Source organism: Lissotriton helveticus, chromosome 3_1 (genome assembly GCF_964261635.1).
Source record: "Lissotriton helveticus chromosome 3_1, aLisHel1.1, whole genome shotgun sequence".
NCBI lineage: Eukaryota > Metazoa > Chordata > Amphibia > Caudata > Salamandridae > Lissotriton > Lissotriton helveticus.
The window spans coordinates 1,915,839,468-1,915,864,302 of NC_136061.1; the positions used below are offsets into that span (position 1 = coordinate 1,915,839,468).

Consider the following 24,835-nt stretch of genomic DNA (forward strand, 5'->3'; position numbering starts at 1 on the left):
CTAACATTGGGTTACCTTATTACACTTAATGGAGTATATTCTCAAGAACGTGCGATAATCATCGGCAAAATAGGTTATTGCAATTTAACATATCGCCGTCCATCGCGGGAAAATAAGTCTGTTTCAATGTCACATTCTCAACACGGCGGTAACATGCGATAGTTTCCCCATAACGCGTCAAATGTCTGTGATAATATTACCGGGATGGCGAAACAATTCAAACCCGAACGCGAAAAAAGTTGCGTTGGGCCTAACTGAGATAAAAAGAGTCAGCGATAATCAGCACCAGGCTTGCAAGTCCTACAAGTCGGGCTCCAGAAATCAGCATAAAAGCGGCAATAAGAAACACAAACAGAACACAAACAACTGCGAAGCACCATGTAGGTAGCCGGAGCAAGTACAGAAGACAACCCGAACCCCACAAGCCCCACGGAGGACCAGCCTGGGACCCCGAGGTCAGGGAAGGGCAAGGAGGAGAAGAAGAGACAGATGCGGTTCAGTCCGCAGGAAAATAGGATCCCGACAACGGAGGTGACACTGCCATCATCTAATTGCCATTGGTGAAATTGTCAGCACTAAATGTTGCACTTACACTTGTCAGAGTGATGTGCTAATGCAGAGGAATGACGTGCACACAGGGAATGTGTCTTGGAATAAATTGATATGCAAATGCTGTGCCTGTGGTAATTCTGTCCTGTACCATGAATGCTAAGGACAGTCTGAATGTAACATGATCATGTGAAGAAATTGTTAATGATAGTGTCCCATCGGGCTATTCCTGCTGCTGCACTGGGGTGTGGTCCACCTGCCTCATCATCATTGTCCGGTGCATCTGGCACATGGATCCATGGGGCATTGGTGCGGATACATATGTTGTGCAACACACAACATGCAATGATCATCTTGCACACTATTTGCGGGCTGTACAAGAGTCTTCCACCTGTGATGTCCAGGCACCTGAAACATGACTTCAACACGCCAAATGAGCACTCCACAATGCCCCTGATGCATTTGTGGGCTGCTTTTTTCTGCCTCTGGGCCTGGGTGTTCGGGGTTCGGAGGGTTATCATCATCCACGGGCAGAGTGCATATCCTTGATCACCTGTGACAGGGGAGACAGATGTGTCAATCGGTGGTTCTGCATTCTGTGTTGGCAGGCTTATCAGTATATTGGTGTGTGATGTGTGGGACTTTGGGATTTATGTTTGACATGTCTTGCATGTGGCAAATGAGTGGCATCCATGTGTATTACATTGCCTCACAGCTGCTCCTCACTCCCCCGAGCCTATTTACTTGTGTGCGCTGCGTGGTTGCATCATTTGCACTTCTACTACACACCATTGTCATGGCTACCTGCGCATGTCCACAAGCCTGACAACGGCAATGTGATATTGGCAGTTGAAGGTGGTCGACCACTTGTGTCTAGGTCTATGGTCAGGATATGGTGGACACAAAGACACACGCAGTAGTTGTTTTGGTGGCCATCCCGGAAGTGAACTACGCCTTGAGCCGCGGGCTATTAATTTCCACTCCTACGCTGGCCCAGCCCACTCTGATTACGCTTACAGGGGTGGAAACATAGCTCCATGTCCAAGGTCCACTCCACTGCCTGAGGTAACATGGTTAAGTCCACTGTCTACAACACTACATACACCAGCAGTATATGTCCACATGAACATGTCTGTGCTCTGAATTCTTGTGTCTGTCCAGCACATCACTACCTCAATTGGCATTGTGTTCATACTGATTCATTGGTCACTTGCCTCCTTCGCACATACTTGGTTCCCACCTCTCACCGCATACTGCTATTGTGTGGCAGAGGTGCCTTGATGTGGATGGTTTGTCTACATGGCTGGCCCCTCTTACCACAGTTCCTTGTGTTGTCATGTCTGGTAGGTGGGCATGTTGTTTGGCATGTTGTATGTGATGTTGTAACATGTGCATTCCCACAGTTGTGAGTTGCATGATTGTGGAGTTGAGGTGTGTGATGTGTTCATTTGGTACTTAGCAATGAGCAGTGCTTTTATGTAGGTGCCATCCTCGAAGTGCTGGTTGATGAAGGACTGTCGGAAGATGTAGAAATCATGCACATTGCCTGGGTAGGTGGCGACGACGTTGGTGAAGAGTCCCCGGTGGTCCACTATTGCCGGCACATTGATGGAATGCGCGTGCTTTCTTTTGCGGTAATTGTGTGCAGTGTCGGCAGGGGGGACAAGTAGGACATGTATGCAGTCAATTGCCCCCAACACGTGCAGGAAGCCAGCTATGGCATAGCTGTCTTGCCTGGAATCCAGCTGTTCCTGCGCAGTGTGGGGGAAGTGAAGGTGCTGCGGTATCAAGCTGATGATGGCATCCAAGACAGTTGTGATGAACTTTGATAGGGCAAGCTGTGAAACTCCTTCAACTCTGGCGATTGTTGGTTGGAAGGTACTAGAGGCCAACAGGTGCAGCACAGCCAGCAGCTTTGTCTGCGGAGGGATGTTGTTTGTCCGCTTGTTGGTACCATCAGCCTGTGGCAATGTGGGTCAAGACGCAGAGGATGGTTGTCCTTTTGAGTCTGTAGTGGGCAATGACTTCCTCCGGGGTTAAGTCTGTGAGGCTGGTGCGTTTTCTGTAGGACCGCTGTCTTAATTGTTCTGCCTCAGTGGTAGTCCGAGAGGGTTGGGAGGTCCTCGGGGTGGTGGCGTTGGGTGTTGTGGGCCTCTTGGTTGTCCGAGTTGCATGATCAGTAGCTCCATGACATGTGTCGGTCTGCAGATGTGGCTCTGGGCTGGGCTCCCTTTCATACTGCCGGTTGTTCTCCTGCTTAACACTAGTAAAAGGCAGATATTCATTCCCTGCTGCTAACGCGCCTTATCGCCTGTTTTTGGATCGCTTCGCCAATATGGCTGATCGTTGAGAATATCGTGGAGTGGGTTTTTTGTGTGTTTTTGCACCAGCTTGTGAATGGGGCGATGAATATTTTGCCTCTTTTGTGGCACTAAAGTGCTGATAACTCGGCGATCAGTCCTTCAGAATATGCCCCAATGATTAATTTTGGGAACAGATGGAGATATACTTCTTCCACTCATTTGAAATGTAGTTTAAAATCCTCTTCAAAGGTACAACGGATTTCAACTTACTATTCTCAAAAAGTCACTTTTAGAAAGTTGGCATTTTCCCTCCTAAACCAAATGTGCTTGTCTGTTGTGTCCAGGGTCATATGACTGTGGATGGCTCTCCTGTGGTGTGGTGTGGTGTGGTATGCATTCCTTCCAGAAATAGGGACAAAAGGAGCCTGGGTGTAGATGGAGTGGGTCTTTGTTCCAGGAAGTCTGAGGAGGGTTTGCACCCTGTCCTGATTGCTCTTCAAAGGACCCTACAAGCAGCACACCCAAAGGAACCTGACACCAGGCCTGCCCTTGCCTGCCTCACCCTACACAGTTTGGAGTGAAACACAGGGAAAGATGAAGAACTGGCCAGAAACTGTTTGGGAGTAGGCCAGGAATTTCCCCACGCACAAAAGCTGGCACTGGATATAAATGTGGTACCTTCACAGCCTCATTAGAAATCTCCCAGACCTGTGGAGGATTCAGAAGGACGGCCCTGCTGTCTGAAGTAGGAAGACAGGAACTGCTTGCCTTGACACTAGGATCCCCAGAAGTGAATCCAAGGATCAGTTAGCGGACCTCCTGTTTGAGCTTTGGGCTTCATAGTCTGGTGGTGGCTGAGTCCTTCCCCTAGGGAGGGTAGTAGTCTGGGTGGACCCTAAAAATTCTTTTGATTCTGTGGAATGGCCGTATCTTTTTGGAGGGCTTGGAAAAAAATGGGCTTTGCACCCAGATACTGGAAGTGTGTCCGGCTGCTCTGTGAAAGACCCTGTGCACGAGTGAAGATCAATGGTTGTACTTCTAGAGAGTTTCATATACATAGGGGCACAGGACAGGGCTGCCCTCTGTCGCCAATGCAGTTTGCACTGGCAATAGAGGGTTTGGCTGAGTGGATCAGAGTGAACGTGCAGGTCTGGGGCTGGCCAGGTAGGACTTCTAGGGAGGAACGGATATCCCTATCTGCAGATCATATTCTGTTATAGTTGACCTGCGTGCCCCTGACGCTTCATAGACTGAAGGACATCTTCTGTATCTTTGGGGAGGTCTCTGGGCTTTCCATAAACTGGGACAAATCTTTGTTGTTTCCATAATGGGACTAGGACCAGGAGCAGATACTGGCCCTGCCATTTAGAATGGAAACAAATATATTTAAGTGTTTGGATATATGGATCACCAGGAGCTAAGATTCGTTCCTTGTAGTGAACCCAACTCCCTTGCCAGTAGGTCTTGACCTGGATGTCAAACACTGGCAGTCTCTGCCACATTCATAACTTGGCAAAGCAGCGCTGTTCAAAATTCTGGTCCTTTCACGTTTCCTTTGTATTCTTCAAAACTCACGTATAGACTCCCTGGTGCTTTCTTGGAATCGGTTGCCCCATTGACGCGCAGCTTGATGTGGGCAGGCGGTCAGCGGAGAGTGGACTGGCGTACCCTCTAGAGGTCTAAATATGAGGGTGGGATAGCTCTCCTGAACATTTGGAAATACTATGAGGCTGCCCAGGTCAGGTTACCCACTAGACGTATGCCCCCTGGGGGACCTAGCATTCAGGTTGAACTGACAGACTATGGGGAACAGCAGTTACCTACACTGGTTTTGTCGTGGCAGACTGAACATGACAATGTGTCCTGCTCTGGAAACAGTGGTATGAACATGGAGGTTGGATGGGGAACGAGGCTGACCCTGAGAACACCATTGTGGGATGGGTCTAAGCTTCCACGTCAGCCAGCCTTTACAGGTTTTCAAGGTTGCCTACAACTGCCATTCTGACCATAGCAGAAGACTGGCAGTCTAATGGGGTGGTCCCATTTGCTAATTTACATACGGAATAACAGATGCCTAATACAAAGTGGTTGAAATATGCTCAATTGAGGGCTGCTTTCAATTGAAACGTCCCCCTAGATGAGGAGATGCAGTAAGACTGGCCGTTGGAAATAAGACTGCTGGGAGAGCCTGTAGGGGAAAAGTTGATTTCCCTAACATATGGGACTCTGATGAGAAATACACAAACCCCCTGACCGGGTTGCGCGATCTGTGGTCACAGGATTGTTGGGACCTCGATGAGGACGACTGTTGAGTGGCATTAATGTTTCTAGCAGAGATGGCCATTCCGGCGACTCTTCGTCTGATCCAATTAAATTTTACATAAAGTCTGTTACACATGTACAGTGCTCCATAGGCTGGTTGGAGCCGCAGATGCTGCATGTCTTAGGGGATGTGGTCAGGAGAGTACTTTTATCATACGCTGTGGAGCTGCCCTGCACATAAGAACTTTTGGGTGGCAGCGAGTGGAACTTTGGAAGATGCAACAGAGACAAACCTGGAGTTCCAGCCTGGGCTTGTTCTGTTAGGAATATGTGGACAAACAGATCATACTTGTTACCTCAAGCTCTTAGTAAATTTGGGATGCATGGTGGCAAAACGGCATATAGCCAAGAAATGGGGCTCGAGGACACTTCTTCACTACAAAGACTGGGTGATTGGTATGGACCATGGTAGGCTGATGGAATAGGAAATCTATTGTGGTTGGGGCTAAGAGAAGAAATATGATGGGATTTGGGGATGTTGGACCTTTGGATTTAATTTATTGTAGAGTCTAGTTTGGGTGGGAGCGTGTATCTTATTTATTCCTGTGTGGAGTACATGGGAAGGACATATTTGGGTGCCCTTGACCAGGACTGTTGATGTGTCTGTCGGGGGGGGGGGGGAAACTGAGCTGCGACACACTGATTTGTCATTTGGATAGGGGATGCAATATACAGCGGAGGTGGGGGGTATTGTACTTTGTTATATGTGTTTTGTTAACTTTGCAGATAAAACTAAGCATATTGTATTTATCACACATGGAAGTTGTAAACAGAATAAAGATATGCATGCAGGGTGTTTGCATGTACCTGCAGTGCACCAGGGCAGGCGAATTCACAGGGCATTCTTCTTTCATGTAGTCTCTAACTAGATGTCTAAAATCTATGAGAACATTTGTGGTCACTGGAACTCCGTGGTCAGGCCATGCAGTGAAATGGAACTGTCGGATTGGGCGTTCCTCGTTTGTCTTGTTCTGAAACAAATTGAGATGGTACACAATTACCATACATGTTTGTATATCATATACCAGATCTAGCCAAAGGACGTGACATACTTCTCGTTATATGAAAGACATTTGTCTAACACACATAAGCTGCATAACAACTTGGTGCTCAATAAGGGGAAACTTATGACCAACAAAACCAAAGGGAGGGAGACAACTAGAAGGGGTTGGGGAGGGAGAGTTGGACAGCGTCTATGCGGAGAAAGGGAAGTGATCAGAGACAGTATGATTATATTGTAACCTTTTTAAGTTTTCATTCATTTGCTCCTTATTGAAGACAAAAGCTTGATGGAACTAGGGGGACCATCTGAAATCAAGTATTTGTAAGCGAGAGGTTCAGGACTGGAGACAGTGTCTGTAATGACCTGGGCTGAGGTGGTCATCCTAACTAGAACATAAATGTGCATGGATTCACATCTTTATCAAAAACGGTGAGTGGAGGACTTACATTAATCACCAGCAAATGTCTAACTGTCCAGTCTGGAAGCACAAATTCGGCAGTCAGTGTCACACGTAAATCTCCAAAGATCATGGCTTCACGAATTACTTTAGGCCAATAATGTTCACATTTTATCTAGAAAGGAATAAAAACATTATCAGGCAAAGTCATCCCCATTCTATTTATTTTTTACCTGGACATATGAGAAAGCTGAAACCCGAGGTGGCTAGAGCACATTCAGAATTCAGTACAATCAGAAAGGAGATTTTTTTTTTTTTTAATTAAAATGAATTTTTGCCTCGAGCCTCCATTGTGATTTATACTTCTGTAACTTTAGGTTAAAAGAAAACAATGATGGTACAGAAAAGAGATGGATGGAAAGAGAGGGATGAGTGGAAGATGAGTGGAAGATTTGAACATATTTGCAATTAGGGCTACTTTTGATTTATTCCTGGGAAGGGGAGAAATCCATTTGTTTTCAGGGTGGGAAGACAACCGAACACTCTCAAAACCTGTGGGGTGTAAAAAAATCAGTTCCTCCATGGAGAAAATGCTTTATCTTTAAAAAAAAAAAGTTAATGCAAATGTACCTATTTGTTTACTGTGCTTTCTCTAGTGCTGCTCTACCAAGTGATATTAGAGTGTTTTACAATTTAACAACAGTTACATGTTACTAGAACATAATATGTGTACGTATAACATAGGATTTCATCAATGCAATTAACATTAAAACAGGACATGAGGAGGAGAAAACGGGAAGGCGGCAAATATTAGAAATGAGAGGAGCATTTCAGAGGGAATGTTAATGTCTCTACTGAGAGAAGGTGGAAAAAGTAAAGGGAAGTGAATAACAGCCTGATTCATGTACAGGCCGTTTTGCGTGTCCCTAATAGCGAATCATAGCGATTCGCTATTGAGGACACGCAAAACGGCATTCATGTAGGAATTGCTACTTAAATAGCGATTCCTACATGTTCTTTATTTGCGAGTAGCAATTTGCTACTCGCAAATACTCCCCATTCATTCCTATGGGCCAAGAGGCCCATAGGAATGAATGGGGATTTGCGAGTAGCAATTTGCTACTCGCAACTAAGATAGCGATTTTAAGGGTGCCAGGGGTGTCCAAAGGACGCCCTGTAGCACCCCTAAAATGCACTTTTGGACAGGTGTTGCGCACACACATGTCCAAAGGACATGTGTGTGTGCTACATGCAACTTTGAAAAATGCTTTTAAAAGCATTTTTCTGAGTTTTTGCTATTTACCGACAGGTCTGACCTGTCGGTAAATAGCGGCCCCAAAAGTCCAAAATCGCTATTTTGTTTTGTGTCATGAATAGCATTTGAGGAATCTCTATTAGAGATTCCTTAAATGCCATTCCACGCAAATATGCGAATTCTTACATAGCGATTTTTGCATTTGGTATCATGAATACCAAATGCAAAAATCGCACTCGCAAAGGGCCAGATTCTCAGAATCTGGCCCTTTGCGAGTGCAATTTACCTACATGAATCAAGTCTGTTAAGTATTTGGGCTTGTTGAATAGAAAAGTCTTAAGTTGCTTCCTGAAGGAAAGGATGTTGGGTGCCATTCTGGAATTGTTGGGTAAGGCGTTCCAAAATGAAGGAGTGGTACCTTAAAAAGACTTCCTTTGAGATAAAGATGATTTGAATTCCAGAGGTTGTAGTAGGAATGATGTTTTGCTATGGGATTGCCAGCACATCTGAGTGGTTGCAAGGAAGGCCCGACTAATTTGCTTAAAAAGCAATGCATCCAATTTTGAGTATGAACCATGCTTGTAATGGAAGCTAATGTTGATCTTTCAATATGGGTCACATGTTGAAAAACTTTTTTTGTGCTGAGACTAGGCACTTTTACTATACATTTATGCTTACACAAAAGAACGTGTAAAATAGTGTATACTTCCTCACTTTCAAAGTGGAAGAGTATTTACGTCTTTCTGTACTCCCGGACATTTGCGAATGTCAAAGTGTTTCTAAAGTGCACCTAAAAATGCTTCCGAAATCAATTAAAGTCAGGAATGGATTTCAAATTAAGGAGTACACCCCTAAAAGTAAACTTAAAACTGTGTTTGTGAATCAAGCACGGTGCATTTAGCTGAGGTGGGGAATAGCTAGTGAAATTATCTTGCAACGCAAGTTCTTAGGAAGGGTGTTTGGTTGGCAAAGTCCCCTGCATGGTTCAGATGCTTCGTCCCTCACCACCCCCTTTTGTACCACTTTGTTCGCCATAAGTTGGCAGGGTATGCTCAGACGTGAGTCCCTTGCTCACTTTGTCATTGGATTCAAGCAAGCGGGCTGAAGACGGCTGAAATGCCAGAAACCGGTCCTCGGAAGCCTGTTTCAGGTCCAGGGAAGGCATGGCTTGGCAGTTAGGGCTGGACTGTTCCCATGAGGCACAGGGTCAGACTGATTTGCATATGGCCATGTCTGACTGGGGTGGCAGAGTGGGCTAAAGAACGGTGATGGATTAAACCCAGATCTGTTGACTCGGTGTGAGTGTTTGATTGGTTCAGATGCTCCGTCCATCACCACCCCCTTTTGTACCACTTTGTTCGCCATAAGTTGGCAGGGTATGCTCAGACGTGAGTCCCTTGCTCACTTTGCCATTGGATTAAAGCAAGCCGGGCTGAAGGTGGCTGAAATGCCAGAAACCGGTCCTCGGAAGCCTGTTTCCGGTCCAGGGAAGGCATGGCTTGGCAATTAGGGCAGGACTGTTCCCATGAGGCACAGGGTCAGACTGATTTGCATATGGCCATGTCTGAACTGGGGTGGCAGAGTGGGCTAAAGAACGGTGATGGATTAAACCCAGATCTGTTGACTAGGTGTGAGTGTTTGATTGGTTCAGATGCTCCGTCCATCACCACCCCCTTTTGTAACACTTTGTTCGCCATAAGTTGGCAGGGTATGCTCAGACGTGAGTCCCTTGCTCACTTTGTCATTGGATTCAAGCAAGCCGGGCTGAAGACGGCTGAAATGCCAGAAACCGGTCCTCGGAAGCCTGTTTCAGGTCCAGGGAAGGCATGGCTTGGCAGTTAGGGCTGGACTGTTCCCATGAGGCACAGGGTCAGACTGATTTGCATATGGCCATGTCTAACTGGGGTGGCAGAGTGGGCTAAAGAACGGTGATGGATTAAACCCAGATCTGTTGACTGGGTGTGAGTGTTTGATTGGTTCAGATGCTCCGTCCATCACCACCCCCTTTTGTACCACTTTGTTCGCCATAAGTTGGCAGGGTATGCTCAGACGTGAGTCCCTTGCTCACTTTGCCATTGGATTAAAGCAAGCCGGGCTGAAGGTGGCTGAAATGCCAGAAACCGGTCCTCGGAAGCCTGTTTCCGGTCCAGGGAAGGCATGGCTTGGCAATTAGGGCAGGACTGTTCCCATGAGGCACAGGGTCAGACTGATTTGCATATGGCCATGTCTGAACTGGGGTGGCAGAGTGGGCTAAAGAACGGTGATGGATTAAACCCAGATCTGTTGACTAGGTGTGAGTGTTTGATTGGTTCAGATGCTCCGTCCATCACCACCCCCTTTGTAACACTTTGTTCGCCATAAGTTGGCAGGGTATGCTCAGACGTGAGTCCCTTGCTCACTTTGCCATTGGATTAAAGCAAGCCGGGCTGAAGGCGGCTGAAATGCCAGAAACCGGTCCTCGGAAGCCTGTTTCCGGTCCAGGGAAGGCATGGCTTGGCAATTAGGGCTGGACTGTTCCCATGAGGCACAGGGTCAGACTGATTTGCATATGGCCATGTCTGAACTGGAGTGGCAGAGTGGGCTAAAGAACGGTGATGGATTAAACCCAGATCTGTTGACTAGGTGTGAGTGTTTGATTGGTTCAGATGCTCCGTCCATCACCACCCCCTTTTGTAACACTTTGTTCGCCATAAGTTGGCAGGGTATGCTCAGACGTGAGTCCCTTGCTCACTTTGCCATTGGATTCAAGCAAGCCGGGCTGAAGACGGCTGAAATGCCAAAAAACGGTCCTCGGAAGCCTGTTTCCGTTCAAGGGAAGGCATGGCTTGGCAGTTAGGGCTGGACTGTTCCCATGAGGCACAGGGTCAGACTGATTTGCATATGGCCATGTCTGAACTGGGGTGGCAGAGTGGGCTAAAGAACGGTGATGGATAAAAACCCAGATCTGTTGACTGGGTGTGAGTGTTTGATTGGTTCAGATGCTCCGTCCATCACCACCCCCTTTTGTACCACTTTGTAATAATATCCAGGCAGATTTTAAAGCTAATTTGCTACTGTGTGCAATACAATAACATCATTTCGAGAGAAAATGCTGTAAGATATATACTATATAGAGCTCATCGAAACATCTTAGGTTGCAACTTTGGTCACTAACACCTTTCTAGGGGCACCAACATGATTTAGAAGGGACAAATGGGGATTACCCTCTTATGCTTCTTGTTGGACTTAGCCCTTTCTGCACAGTCATCCCAAACGTTTTACCTTTACCCCTCCTGTTTTGCTGAATTTGTTTTTGTCGACCTTAGGACCCTGTACACTTTACCACTGCTAATCAGTGCTAAAGTGCTTGCGCTCTCTCCTTTACACATGGTAACAATTAATGTACACCTGATTAACATATTTAAAAGTCCATAGTAAAGGGGTATACCGTATACCCAGGGCTGGTGATTCCAATGTTACTAATTGGCCTGCAGTACTTAATGCATCACCCACTTAAGCAATGTCTCAGGCCTGCCATTGCAGCCTGTGTGCAGTATTCAACTGCCAATTTGAATTGCCAAAATAAACCCCTCGCCAAGCCTAAAACTCCCTTTTTAGTACATAGTCCACCCACACGGTAGCCCATAAGCAGCCCCTAGAGCAGAGTGAACTGTATTTAAAAAGTTGGACATGTACTTTCAAGTTTTACATATCCTGATATAGAAAAATATCACAAATATTTTTTTAATACTGTGGTGTAACCTCTACTATATGATAACATTGGGTTCCCCTATTAAATGTAATAAGAATTACCTTTTGTTTGAGAGCGGGTAGAAATGTCATGTTTGGTGTCTAGGGAATTGTAATTTAAAATATTCTTTAGTGATAAAGTCGGATATTAAGTTACTGTTAGACCTGATATCCTTAGCATAGCTTTCCCCCTAACCTTTTGCCTTCAATGCCCTTGTTTTGCTGACCTCGATTTTGCTAGCCTCTGGTAACCAGTGCTAAAGTGCCCATGCTCCCTCCTCAAAACATGTTTAAATTGACTTATGCCTAATTGGCATATTTAATGTACTTGTTAGTCCCTAGTAAAGTACCACTATCTGAGTCCAGGGCCTATATATTAAATGCTATTTGCGCTGATTGCGCAACTCACTTAAGTAGTCCTTTAAACACATCTCTGGTCTGCTGTTGCAGCCTTTGTGTGCAGTTTTAACACTGCCATTTCGACCTGGTTAAATAAACCTTTTGCCAGGTCTAAACCTTCCTTTTTAATACACATGTCAACCATAGGGTAGGCCCTGGGCAGCCCAGATGGCAGGTTGCAAAGTATTTAAAAGGTTAGACATGTACTTATTACTTTTACATGCCCATTCGTTTTTCAATACTGCAAGGCCTAACTTTCCCTTAGGATAACTTTGGAGTTACATTATTACTTTCAGTAAGTGATAATGTCCAAATAGGAGAGATTAACCAGTTCATATGTGGTGCCCTTGGAATTGTAATGAAAACTCCTTTCTAAGCATGGGCGTAAAATCCGTTCCGCTCGCGGATTTTCGGTAAATTCGCAATCCGCGAACTCTCGCGAACTTGCCGAAAATTCGTAAAATCCGCGCGAAGCGGATTTTTTGCTTGGTCGCACTTGCCAACTAGAATACTATACAATTTCGCGGGAGTAAACACTTGCGAACACGTAGATGCGGCGGTCAGCGACAATCTCGCAATTGCGAGATTGCAAAATTTGCAATTTCGCACAAGAAATCCACCAGCAGGCAGCATAAACCTTGAAAATTATGATTTTTATCAGAATAACTCCTCAGGTTGACATTTGCCTGCACTTTTTCTTTGCAAGGAGTCCATTTTGGGGGGTGGGGGTGGGAGGAAGGAAGTGCCCCACAGTTTCCAACTTCCTGTTCCTGTCCACCAGGCTCCTCCCAGTGCTTTATTCATGTGCTGGTCACTTTGATTTGGATCTTGACCTGGAAGGATTACTTTTTGTGGATGCTGCTGGATATTTGGATTTTTGCAAAACTGAAAGCACTCAGCAGGTGCTAAAGTTCAATCTTATCATTAGTAACCATTCCCTGTAGTGCTTCCTGAGGGGCCCCTCCAGAGTTCATTTGCCTACTTGCAACTATTCTATGACCCTGCCCTGACCCTCACAGCAGGCTCAGAGAATAGCTACAAGTATACAACAAAGGTCCTGTTAAAAAAATTACACTGCAACAGAAAGCAATTACAGACAAAACTGAAAGCACTCAGCAGGTGCAAAAGTTCAATCTTATCATTAGTAACCATTCCCTGTAGTGCTTCCTGAGGGGCCCCTTCAGAGTTCAGTTGCCTACTTGCAACTATAGGCCACAAAGGTCCTGTGAAAAAAAAGTGCACTGCAACAGAAAGCAAATTACAGATAAGGAAGCAGGTGCCAGCCAGACTGGAAGTTTAAATTCAGTGACACATTAATCAACCCCAAATTAATTCATGTCAGTTGAAGCAGGGCAGGTGTGCTTGCTTTTTTTCACCCCCATAATCTACAGTGATAAACCAACCAGAGGGTGGCAGTGATGTACCAGAGGGTGGCATGGGTGTACCAGAGGGTGGCAGTGGTGAAACAGAGGGTGCTGTGAACCTGTGATGATGAACCAGATATAGAAACAACATAGTCGCGGCCGTTGCGAGGCGACAAGTAAGTTCGCAATTGCGAACTGGTACAGAACCCTCGCGAACTGGCAGAAATCCTTGCGAACACAAAAAAAAAATCCGCAAATTCGCGAGAGTTCGCGGATTTTGCGGATTGCGAATCCGGAAATACGCAAGTTCGCGGATTGCCAATTCGCAAAATCCGCCCATGCTTACTCCTTTCTTACGATGATTTTAAATTACGAATAAAAGTTTGAAAATACCACTTTTAGAAAGTTGGCATTTTCCTGCCTTAGTCATTTAATGCCTGCAGCCTATTTCTGGGTCACATGACTGGGTCTAGCTGAGAGTTGGACTTTGAATATTCCTCCTAGTCAGCGACACACACAAGAGAGCTTAGGTGTCCCCGAATGGGCCATCACTGGCAGGATGGAGCTGGGCACAGCCCTACTTCTACTTGAATAGAGTGTGTCCCGCCTCCACACAAAGGGCTGCATACCCCTGTAGTTAGTCTGGAGCCTAGACAGGGAAGTCAGAAAGCCTGTGAACTTCAAAGGGAAACTTCTAGAATGTATCCTGCGTCAAAGAAAAGAACAGGTAGTAAATACCGGGCCCCAGACACCAGCTCTTCAGTACACTGAAGGACAGCCACTATTCTGGACTGCTGCTCTGAAAGACTGCTGCCCTGCTGTGCTGACCTGCTGCCTGCTACCATTTTGCCTGGTTAGAGAAGGACTGGACATGCATCTATTGAACCCAGGACCCCAGAGTGACTCTAAAGGCTAGTTGACTGGCCTCCTGACTAGATCCTCATGGGCACAAGGCTCCAGCCACCTTGAACCCAGCATCTGCACTCTGCCATCTGTGATCCTACCCTGCTAAGTGGAGCGACCCTAGTCCTGGACTCTTGGAAATGGGCCTGAAGGTGCTCTGTCAGCCCATTTGTGGACCCAGTCGAACTGATGCCTCAGCTCTGCTGTGAGGATTCTTCCAATGCAAGGACACAGTACTGGTCTTGTAGCCCTCACCGAAACTTTCTCTGTGCGAAGCCCTTCGGACGCAGGTGCTCACATTGCAAATCTTTTGTCAGCAGCAGCCTTGATGACAACCAGGTTCGTGCTACACAGACTTGTAGATCCTCAAAACCAATGCATTGCCTAGGTTGCTTAATGCACTCTTAATGGCGAAGTTTGCATCACAAGCTCTCGGTGATGGGATCCTCAATGATGATGCAGGACCTCGCATTGTAGCCTTTCGGCACCTCTGAACCGACACATCACCTCAGCTGCATGAAGCATCGTCGATGAAGGATCTTGCAGTGCTCCGCAACCAGGATTTATGGTACTCTTGTTCAGAGGACATAGCTGTGTGCCTGTAGCCGGCCTGCACTCCATTGCATTCAGCCTGAACTTGTGACTTTGGCCTGGTCCAGTGTGACCAGATATCAACAGTTGGTGCTTTGTGTTTTTTTTGCCACTATAAGTACTGAAATCTTTAAACCTACATATCTACGGTCCTACTGCTGGATTATTATGTTTTTGTTTTATTTAATACATTTTACTCTATATTTCCAAGTTGATGTGGGATTTTACTTGGGTTGTGTATTCACATTATTAATGTCTGCAGTGCTGCATACATACTTTACACATTGCCTCTAAGTTAAGCCTGACTTTTCTGTTCCAAGCTACCAGAAGGTTGATTGCAGATTAATTTGTGATTTGATTGTGCCTCACCCTCACAATGAATGTGGTTGCTAGGGTTTCATCTCCCTCAACTAGTAACCTAATTTCTTACAGTCACAATGCTGCAGAGGACACTCTAAAAGGGTTTACAAAAAGAGATAGATGGGATGCTTGAATTAATCTTAGCCACTGTTAGTTATTCAGACAACATCCCAGTCCATCATCATTTTGTACACCATGCCACCTCAGTTTGGATTCAGCTATATGCAAATCAGTCTTGACCGTATTCCAATGGGAACAGTCCAGCCTTAACTGCCAAGCCAGGTCCTTCCTGAACTGGAACAAAGCAACCCTAGACTGATTTCACCCTTGTTTTGTGTTCATCAGCTGGGAACAGCTTGGTTTCAGTGATAGAGTGTGCAAAGGACCCATGTCTGGCATTACCCAACCTACTAAGGGCGACATGCTAAAGATAGAGAAAGTGATGGATAGAATCCTTGAATTAATCTCAGGCACTGGTAATTATTCAGGCTGCATCCCAGCCCATCGTTATTTTGCACACCATACCACCTTAGTTTGGACCCAGCTATATGCAACTCATTCTTGACCCTGCTCCAATGGGAACAGTCCAGCCCAAACTGCCAAGCCTGGTCCTCCCTGAACCAAAACACAAGCAACGCAGGACCGGTTTGTTATAGACTCATCATCTGGGTATAGCTTAGTTCCAGTGACACAGTGTGCACAGGACTGAGGTCTCAGCATAGACATCCAAAATAAGGTGACATACTAAAGTATAGAAAAAGTGATGGATGGAATGTTTTAACTAATCACAGCCACTGATAATTTAGCAGGCCGTATCTAAGTCCATCATTATTTTTCAAACCATGCCACCTCAGTTTGGATCCAGATATGTGACAATCATTCTTGACGCTACTCCAATTGGGAACAGTACAGCCTGAACTGCCATGTCATGTCAGCCCTTGTTATGGGCTCATCAGCTGGCTATAGCTTGGTTCCAGTAACAAAGTGAGCATGGAACCCATATCTGGGACCCCCCGTCCCACTAAGAGAGACCTACTAAAGTATACAAATAGTGATGGATTGAATGCTTGAATAAATCTCAGCACCGGTAACTGCAGCTTGTATTATCAGTCAGATAACTAGGTGTAGTTGGCCTTTGTGTATTCCTCCCAGACAGCCAAACAATAGAGGGACTGGGTGTTGGCAGGATGGGTCATCCAAGGCAGGACAGGTGTGAGCAGAGCTGGGCACTGCCTTACTTGCATTGTGAAGCCTCTGTCTCAGCTCACACACAAACATTTCACACTAGCCTATTATAACTGCAGGGCAGTGCAGGACCAGGGCAGGGAGGCAGGAAATTCCAGACACTTTTGTTAGAGGAAAACTTCAGAAGTTTTTTGCACTTCAAAATTGGCAACCAGTATAACAAGCATTAGAAATGCAATCGGGCTCGGATTTATTTGAGTTTGAGCTAATGGCATTATAAATGCCAATGTATTGTTGCTATGTGTTGTGGAGTGTGTTCATGTGGTGTGTACTGCCAGTGATCTCCTTGTGAGTGTGAGAAGCTTGCACCTCTGCTGGCATGTCTCCTTGTGAGTGTAAGAACTTTGCACTGGTGCTGCCTGTGATGTCCTTCTTGTGAGTGTAAGAAGCTTGCACTGCTGCTGCCTGTGATGTCGTTCTTGTGAGTGTGAGAAGCTTACACCGCTGCTGCCTGTGATGTCGTTCTTGTGAGTAGGAGAAGATTGCACCTCAGCTGCCTGTGGTCTCCTTGTGAGTGTAAGAAGCTTGCACAGCTGCTGCCTGTGATGTCCTACTCACTACTCTACTCTGCACTCACTACTCTACTCACTACTCTACTCACTACTCACTACTCACTACTCACTACTCACTACTCACTACTCTACTCACTACTCACTACTCTACTCACTACTCACTACTCTGCACTCACTACTCACTACTCTGCACTCACTACTCACTACTCACTACTCACTACTCACTACTCTGCACTCACTACTCACTACTCTGCACTCACTACTCTGCACTCACTACTCTACTCACTACTCACTACTCTACTCACTACTCTACTCACTACTCACTACTCTACTCACTACTCACTACTCACCTCACTACTCACTACTCACTACTCACTACTCTACTCACTACTCACTACTCAACTCACTACTCACTACTCACTACTCTACTCACTACTCACTACTCACTACTCACTACTCACTACTCTGCACTCACTACTCTGCACTCACTACTCTGCACTCACTACTCTGCACTCACTACTCTGCACTCACTACTCTGCACTCACTACTCTACTCACTACTCACTACTCTACTCACTACTCTACTCACTACTCTACTCACTACTCACTACTCACTACTCTACTCACTACTCTACTCACTACTCACTACTCTACTCACTACTCTACTCACTACTCTACTCACTACTCACTACTCAACTCACTACTCACTACTCACTACTCACTACTCACTACTCACTACTCTACTCACTACTCTACTCACTACTCACTACTCTGCACTCACTACTCACTACTCTGCACTCACTACTCTGCACTCACTACTCTACTCACTACTCACTACTCTACTCACTACTCACTACTCTACTCACTACTACTTACCCTTTGCCGCCACCGCCGAGAGTCATTCCAGGGCTGACAGAGACGCAGGAAACACCGCCGCCACCGCCAAGAGTCCAGAGGCACCGGACTCCGCGCCGCCTCTCCGGGAGACCACAAATCCCGGCAGGCCTCGCGGCGGCGCGTACTGAGTGACGCGGCTTGCGCCCAGAGAGCTACTCTACTCACTACTCACTACTCTACTCACTACTCACTACTCACTACAGTCTGCTGATGGAATAAAGATCTGTCGCCGCCTTCATTTCTCCTTCTCTCTCCCCTCGACTCTCTCTGCTCTCCTCTTTCCCTCCTTTCACACTTCCTCTTTTTTTCTGTAAATGTTATTTTTTGTAAAGAGGCATTTTCGGTGAATTGCGACCCCTTTCGTTATCTGGAGCGTGTTCGACCCCCTTCCCCTACGGTTTGTCGCACTATATAAAAGAAATACTTCAGTGCATAAATAAGTAATGAGTTAGCTGCGTGTCTGTGTATGTCTCTGTCTATGGCACAGTGCCTTCAGGTGTTTGGAAGCGAAGGAAGGCAGAATATTCTGCATAAATAGCAAATATCTTAAATGCACTATTATTACTCTGGCACCCATGGGGGTGGGGGGGGCTCTATTCTAATTAGCCAAACACATGGAGGTCTCAGACTGGCCACTCGCCCTTTAAAGGTGAACAGCTACACACATGTTGCCCTTCGCCGCATAGCTATCATGCTTGTATAGCGCAGTCTGCCATTAGTCAGACTCTCGGCGCTGTACATTTCTTCGTCTGTCCCTTTAAGATCCTTCTGTGGTACTGGCTATTCAAACCCTGCTACGGGGGGTTGGCATTCTTTTCCCTGGCTCTTCTAGCGAACTGCATTGTTAAGTAAAGATTTCATTTTCTACTTTGCTAAATTGCTTTACACTGTCTAACCACAGGCTTCTGGATAAAAGGCGCAATAAATAAGCAAATTTTGGCTGCGGCCCTGGAGCGGAAGACATGGCCAGCATTCGTAATCCTCCGGGAGCGGCGAGAAATGCTCTCTCCTTCATGTGAAAATAAGTATTTTAGGCAGACAGCTAAAAGCTCAATGGAGGAAGCGGAGCTTGCGGGCAGAGCCGCCAGCCCTCGTCGTTCTGAAATGTGAATTGCGGCATGCTCGGCTGCAAACCCCGCTCCGCTGGTGACAGGGCGCGCGTAGCCCAGTGTCTGTCAGGAGCGGCTCTGGGAAACGAACATACACGGGAACTTAAATGTTAAACGCAGCACCATCTGGATTGCATTACACGGGCACTCTGACAGCTCCTAATTAAGATTAATCACTCGGCCGTGCTCGTTCGCGCACAGAATATGCCACATCGGGCACGCGTAAATTACTTATAGCCTATCAGGTCAACGCTACTAAAAAAACAGCACAGCGAAGACGAATCACTAGGCAGATGCCAGAAAACACTAAGGAATGTGCCTGGCCAGAGCCCTTTCTGAATTCCTTCTTCTTTTGAACGCATAAGACCTCGGGAAGCTCCGCCCCCCCACTTCGTGGAGGCGGAGGCCCGAGCCCTAAAAATGGGACCCCCAAAACCACTGTCAGTACACTCCTTGACATGTGGATACAACAGAAGGACTGGCCTGCTCCCAGAGGAATGCCCACTGCCTGAGGGCTGCCCTGCTGTCTGGGAAGGAAGTCTGCACCTACTTGCTTCATCCAAGGCTACCATGAGGGATTCCAAGGGTCAGCTGACTGGCCTATTCTGTTCTACAAGGACACATCACGCTCCAGACCTCCCTGGAACTGCTCAGCTGACCTGCTGCACCTGGACCTGCAAATGGTCCTGCCTGAGCCCTGCTGTAGTCTGCTAGAGTGAGTTACTGATCACCATGTGATGCCTTCCAACGTCCTGGGCCTTTGGCCTTTGGCTGGCATCAGAGAGAGCTCTTGCTGGGATAAATGAAGGTTCCACCAAATCTGACGCAAAGCGAAGCCCCGCATACCCTTCCCGCACAGCTGCAGTCTCCTCAAAAGCGATGCTGGGCAAAGCAAAGCTGCGCCGCACAGCTCAGTAGAACCAACACAGAGTGAAAAAAAGCCCCGAATAGCCTCACTACATAACTTTATCAGAACCGACACTGGATGATGCAAAGAATCGCAAAGATGTGCAGAACACACACTGAGGACAAAAGATACAATCCTCAGTGGGCCAAAGTTGGTCCTGTGCCTGGCCCGAACTCCATCGTGGTAGGCCTGAACTTGTGACTTTGTACCGGTCCGGTGCGACCAGATAACCTCAGTTGACACTTTGCACCTTAAAGCGCTACTGTTATCGAAAACTTGAAAAGTGCATATCTCCAGTATTACTGATTGGAGTTTTGATGTTTTGGCAAAACCGTTTTAAGGCATGGGCAAAGTGGGCTCCGGCCCAGGGCACAGCCTTTCAGGGGGCCCCTGTTAGAAGCAGCTCTATCCTGCTGAGTCGTGCCCTGCTGATTCTTAAACTTTCCTTTGCCTTATTTTCAAATTGGGTGATAGGTGTGTCTATTACAGAAATAATTCTGTAGAGAATTGTTGTGTTTATGTTTTATGCAACACCCATAAAATAGTTTCTTCTAGATTAAATCAGGAACTCACACAATGGAAATGGGAGGGTGTCACAAACATTATTTGCAGTAATATTGGTGAGCACATTTAGAATTTGGACGAGTCTGTTGGTGCACTATCAGTAACCCGGACAAAGAAAGAGCCGTCATAAATTCAAACTGTTTCTCACAGGGGCCCCCAAAATATGCTTGGCCCAGGGCCCCCAAAATCCTTAAGATGTCCCTGTGTTTTGGTCTCAAATATTTTACTCAAATTCACTCTACATTTCTTAATCAATGTGGGTTTTTTCTTGTGTGTGATTTCCCTTTATTATTGTTGAAGTGCTGCCTAAATACTCTACACATTGATTCTAAGTTAAACTTGACTGCTTTTGTGCGAAGCTCCCAGAGGGTTAAGCAAAGGTTAATATAGTGACTTTTACTGTTCACCCTATCAAGGAGTGTGGTTGTTGCATGAGTAGGGTTTTACCCCCCTCAACCAATAACCCGATTTCTCACACTTCCTCTTTCACACTTCAATTTACAAAAACAATTTGCTATGAACCTGAACGGTTTAAAAAAAAAACTTTTGTATAGAAAGGTCCATCAGTGACTGAATACCATAAATAAATTGAATTAAGTAAAACACTATGTTTCATAAAACATCAAAATATGTCCAAAATGAAGATGTCAACACTGCATAACATTCTGTACTGTACCTTCCCAAGTTCAACACACTTTGTCAGCATGATAATTGCATATATTTCCTTTTCCCAAATCATGAGCCAGAAATCTGGAACAGTGTGAGGGAGTGGACCTTGTGCAGCGATAAACTCCTTTTGTGAGTTGTAGCCCTGAAAACAAATCCACAAATTAAAAAAGCATTGAGGTTTGGTTTTAAATGACTGTAGAAATCAGCACAAATACTTCTCAAAATACAAAGTTGCTATATTCTTTAGTAAGGTATCAAGCTATAAGTAGTAGTTGCCTATCGTTCGAGGAGTCAAACCAGCAGAGCAACCGACAAAATAAATTACAATATATATTATATGATGTTGAAATTCTAAAGATCAAAGCATGCGACTTTGTTGACAACATAGTAGTGCTACAATGAGAGCACTTAAGGTAAGAATAGCCTAACTGTGTCCCTAACGAAATAAACTTGAAAGGCCGATGCTCTAATACTCAAATGAGAAGCTCACATTTGTTGCAGTAGTCCCTCCGACAATATTCTCAGTATTTTTAAATAAAAGAACATCTGAAAGCCTGGCATAAACATTTTCCGACTCTGAGGCAGGGGTTATAGATTTATAATTTTCTGCAATGTTGCAATTGTGAGAATAATGTACAGTTTTATGGACATAATGCAATCCCTGACGTAGCAACTGTTCAATCAATATTACCATCTTGATTCATTTTACATAATCCAAAGATGGATGATTTATGCAGACAACAGGTCCACACTGAAAGCAAAATAATCTTACTTTATAGCCTCATTTTACTACCATTGAAGGTAAACAATTTCTGGTGTATTTATTTGACTTATGAAGGTTCTACAAGCTACATAACAACTCTGTGCTGCCTCAGTACGGGGAATGCAAAAAGAACAATTGATGGAGAGAATGCAGAACAATGTCACACATTCACCGAAATACAGAGATCTGGGCCTAAATCCATCGTTTTTTTGCTCCCCATGCCATTCCAGTTTGAACCCAGCCATATGCAAATCAGTATTGACCCTGCGCCTAATGGAAACAATCCAGCCCGAACTGCAAGACCAGGTCCTCCCTGGACTAGAAACAAGCATACTAGGATCGGTTTCGGGGTTTCACCCCTCATCAGCCAGGATACCTTGACTCCAGTGGAATGGAGAGCACGGGACTCACGTCTGAGCATACCCGTCCCACTCGGGGTGACAAATGCAAAATGAACAATTGATGGACAGAATGCGGAACAATGTCAAACATTCACCCCAGTACAGAGATCTGGGGCTAAATCCATCATTTCCCCGTGATATTCCAGTTTGTACGGGGAGGCATATGACCAAAAGTCAAAAGGGAGGGATTCAGCCCAAACTGGTGAGGAAAAGAAAGTTGGAAACGGTCTGTGAGCTCCCAAGGTAGGGCTTAGGTGAACAGAAAGATCAAAGAGGTTGGTCCACAGTAAACAGAATTATACTTTTAAGAGATGTTGCCTGAAGATCAAGATCTTAATTTCTTTCTGATGCACATGATCACAAGTGTGTGACAAATATCTTCTGGAATTATGTTTTACATACTCAGGTGAGCAGGTAGCTTGTTTTTTCATTCTTACATCCTTCTTACATCTCCTACCTGCTTGGGAGAAATGGTTCAGGTTTCATGATTTTGTTTCTGATGTTTTAGACTCAGCAGTCAGATATGACAAACTTCTAGAAAGATGCTGCTGATTATGAGGATCCTCTGAAAAGTATGTGAGGGGTCAATGAGAGGCAATGTTCATCTTTAAATGCCCGTGCTATACTCTTAAACAAAAGAAGGCCTCTAATAGGGGCCAAAGGTGTCTTTTGGATTCTGATGAGTAGTGTGTTGGCTCTGCAGAGATGGGAAAAGGCTTATGTTGGGACTATCTTTCTAGTGTAAATGACTAAAGTGTGATTACACACAATCTTTGTTGTGTATAATATCAGTTTTAATATTGAGGTTGTGCTCAAAGTAGATGCTATGTGATATAGTACTTTTGGTGTGTCATGGGTGAAATCTTACTAGTTAACTTTGTCTAACCAGGCACCGAACCTGGTTTTGTTTGCTGTTAGTGGTAAGGAGGACCGATTCAGTTTTGTTCAGATATATTTTGAGAGAAAAACCTGGACAACCACACTGGGATAGCTGTGAAGCAAGTCTCTTGTCACCCAGTATCACACGTACAACAGACTTTGGATAGCAAAGCTGATCAAAGTGAAACACAAGACAACAGGATCTAAATTTAAAGAGGCACAGCATTCATCTGAAGGGGGAAGAGACTGAATGGAAATGTATTAGAGTATTGCTTCTGTTTCTGGCCCTCGTCGGAAGATACAAATGGAAGATAATGGAACACCATGAGAATACTAGCAGCGGATGTCTAATTTGATCCCCAAAAGAGATCTTCTGTGGGCATCTTATGTCAGACAAATATGGTGGGAGAGGAATAAAATAGAAAGGGGATTTTTGCATTCGCTTCATAGAAGTGAGTCAAACATGGAGCACACCCTACAGAAAGAAAACTGAATTTACTGGCACCTTGCTTCACATTTGAGAACAGGATTAACACTCAAAGTCTATCCTACCCTGAGCAAACTGACAAACAGTCACATTCCACCAAGAGGATCACAGTACACAGAACAGTGACACAATTGGTTAAACTGGTCGTCTCATAAAATGCTCACCAACCTCTATTCCAACTAAACAAAGGTGCTTGGAATCCCATACAGAAAACTTGCACTTCTTCGAGTATTTTAAAGAGGCAGTGGCTCACCGTATCCTGCTCTCCTCCTGTATCACAAGAACAGAGGAGAGATCTCGATGAGGAGGCAGTTTCCTCCACTCTTGACAAGAGCTTGCGTGAAGGTGCAGAAAATAGGCTGTCTTAGCCACACAACCCTATTTTCTACATTACTTTTGTCACAATATTAGTTACATAGGCAAGACAGTTACAGCCCTGAGGCCTATATCATGGAAATTCTTGGGCACCTGCAAGAACTCATTGACCAACATAAGTGGTCTCCTTGCTTCAGACTCCTTTTGCATCAGATAATCTGTTATGTATCCAGGTAACATTCTAGGAATTAGAAGAGCAAGACAATAGTGCTAACCCTGGTAAACAACCCAGATCTATGCACTCACAAAGCTGAAGACAGTACTCCCTGATTTCGTGTAGGGAATGCTCTACCAGTCAGTATGTCAGATCCTCGGTTTGTGATATCTGAGGAATCCACTCTAGGGAAACAAGGACATCATATAGTCAAGGTAAAACTCAAGCAGTCATATACTGTTCTTTTACTCTGAGCCTGAATGCATGTGGCATATGTGTCTCTTTACCCTCATGGGGAACTAGAAGCATTGCAATGCAGTTTTGAAGAGAGACTGGTTTCTGCTACTTTTTTGAAAGTCATGAATCCCCAAGTCTATATTTTCTTGCGTTTGATTTTCTTAGGGTTTTGAATATGGCAGTGGGGAAATCTGTAGTGGTCAGGTGTCATTTCAGGTTGAAGGACTAGAAAACCAAAATAGCTTGGAAAAATGTGCTTCTAAAGATCTGCCTGGGACTTTAAGCATAGGTATCAATGGCTGACGCCCTCACTCGCTCTCCAATGTGTCTATCCGTAACTGGGTGACACTGGAGAGGGCTTTAAAGAAGAAAAGCCAGGGTCAGAGGAAGTGGAATTGCTTCCACTTCATCCCCCGCCCCTCCTTCCACTAACCTTTAATGTCAGCGCACCGCAAGGCACAC

At 45.4% G+C, this 24,835-nt stretch overlaps 1 protein-coding gene across 1 annotated transcript in view; it reads right to left on the bottom strand.

Moving 5' to 3' along the window:
- The window catches only part of LOC144824340 (receptor-type tyrosine-protein phosphatase eta-like), a 146,642-nt gene that overhangs the window by 21,790 nt on the left and 100,017 nt on the right, over window positions 1-24,835 (bottom strand). The window contains exons 6-8 of the mRNA XM_078683457.1: window positions 21,085-21,219; window positions 6,624-6,749; window positions 5,982-6,145 (exon numbers count right to left, since the gene is read on the bottom strand). Of these exons, the coding sequence (XP_078539583.1) occupies window positions 5,982-6,145; window positions 6,624-6,749; window positions 21,085-21,219 (425 nt within the window). The remainder of the gene's footprint in view (window positions 1-5,981; window positions 6,146-6,623; window positions 6,750-21,084; window positions 21,220-24,835) is intronic.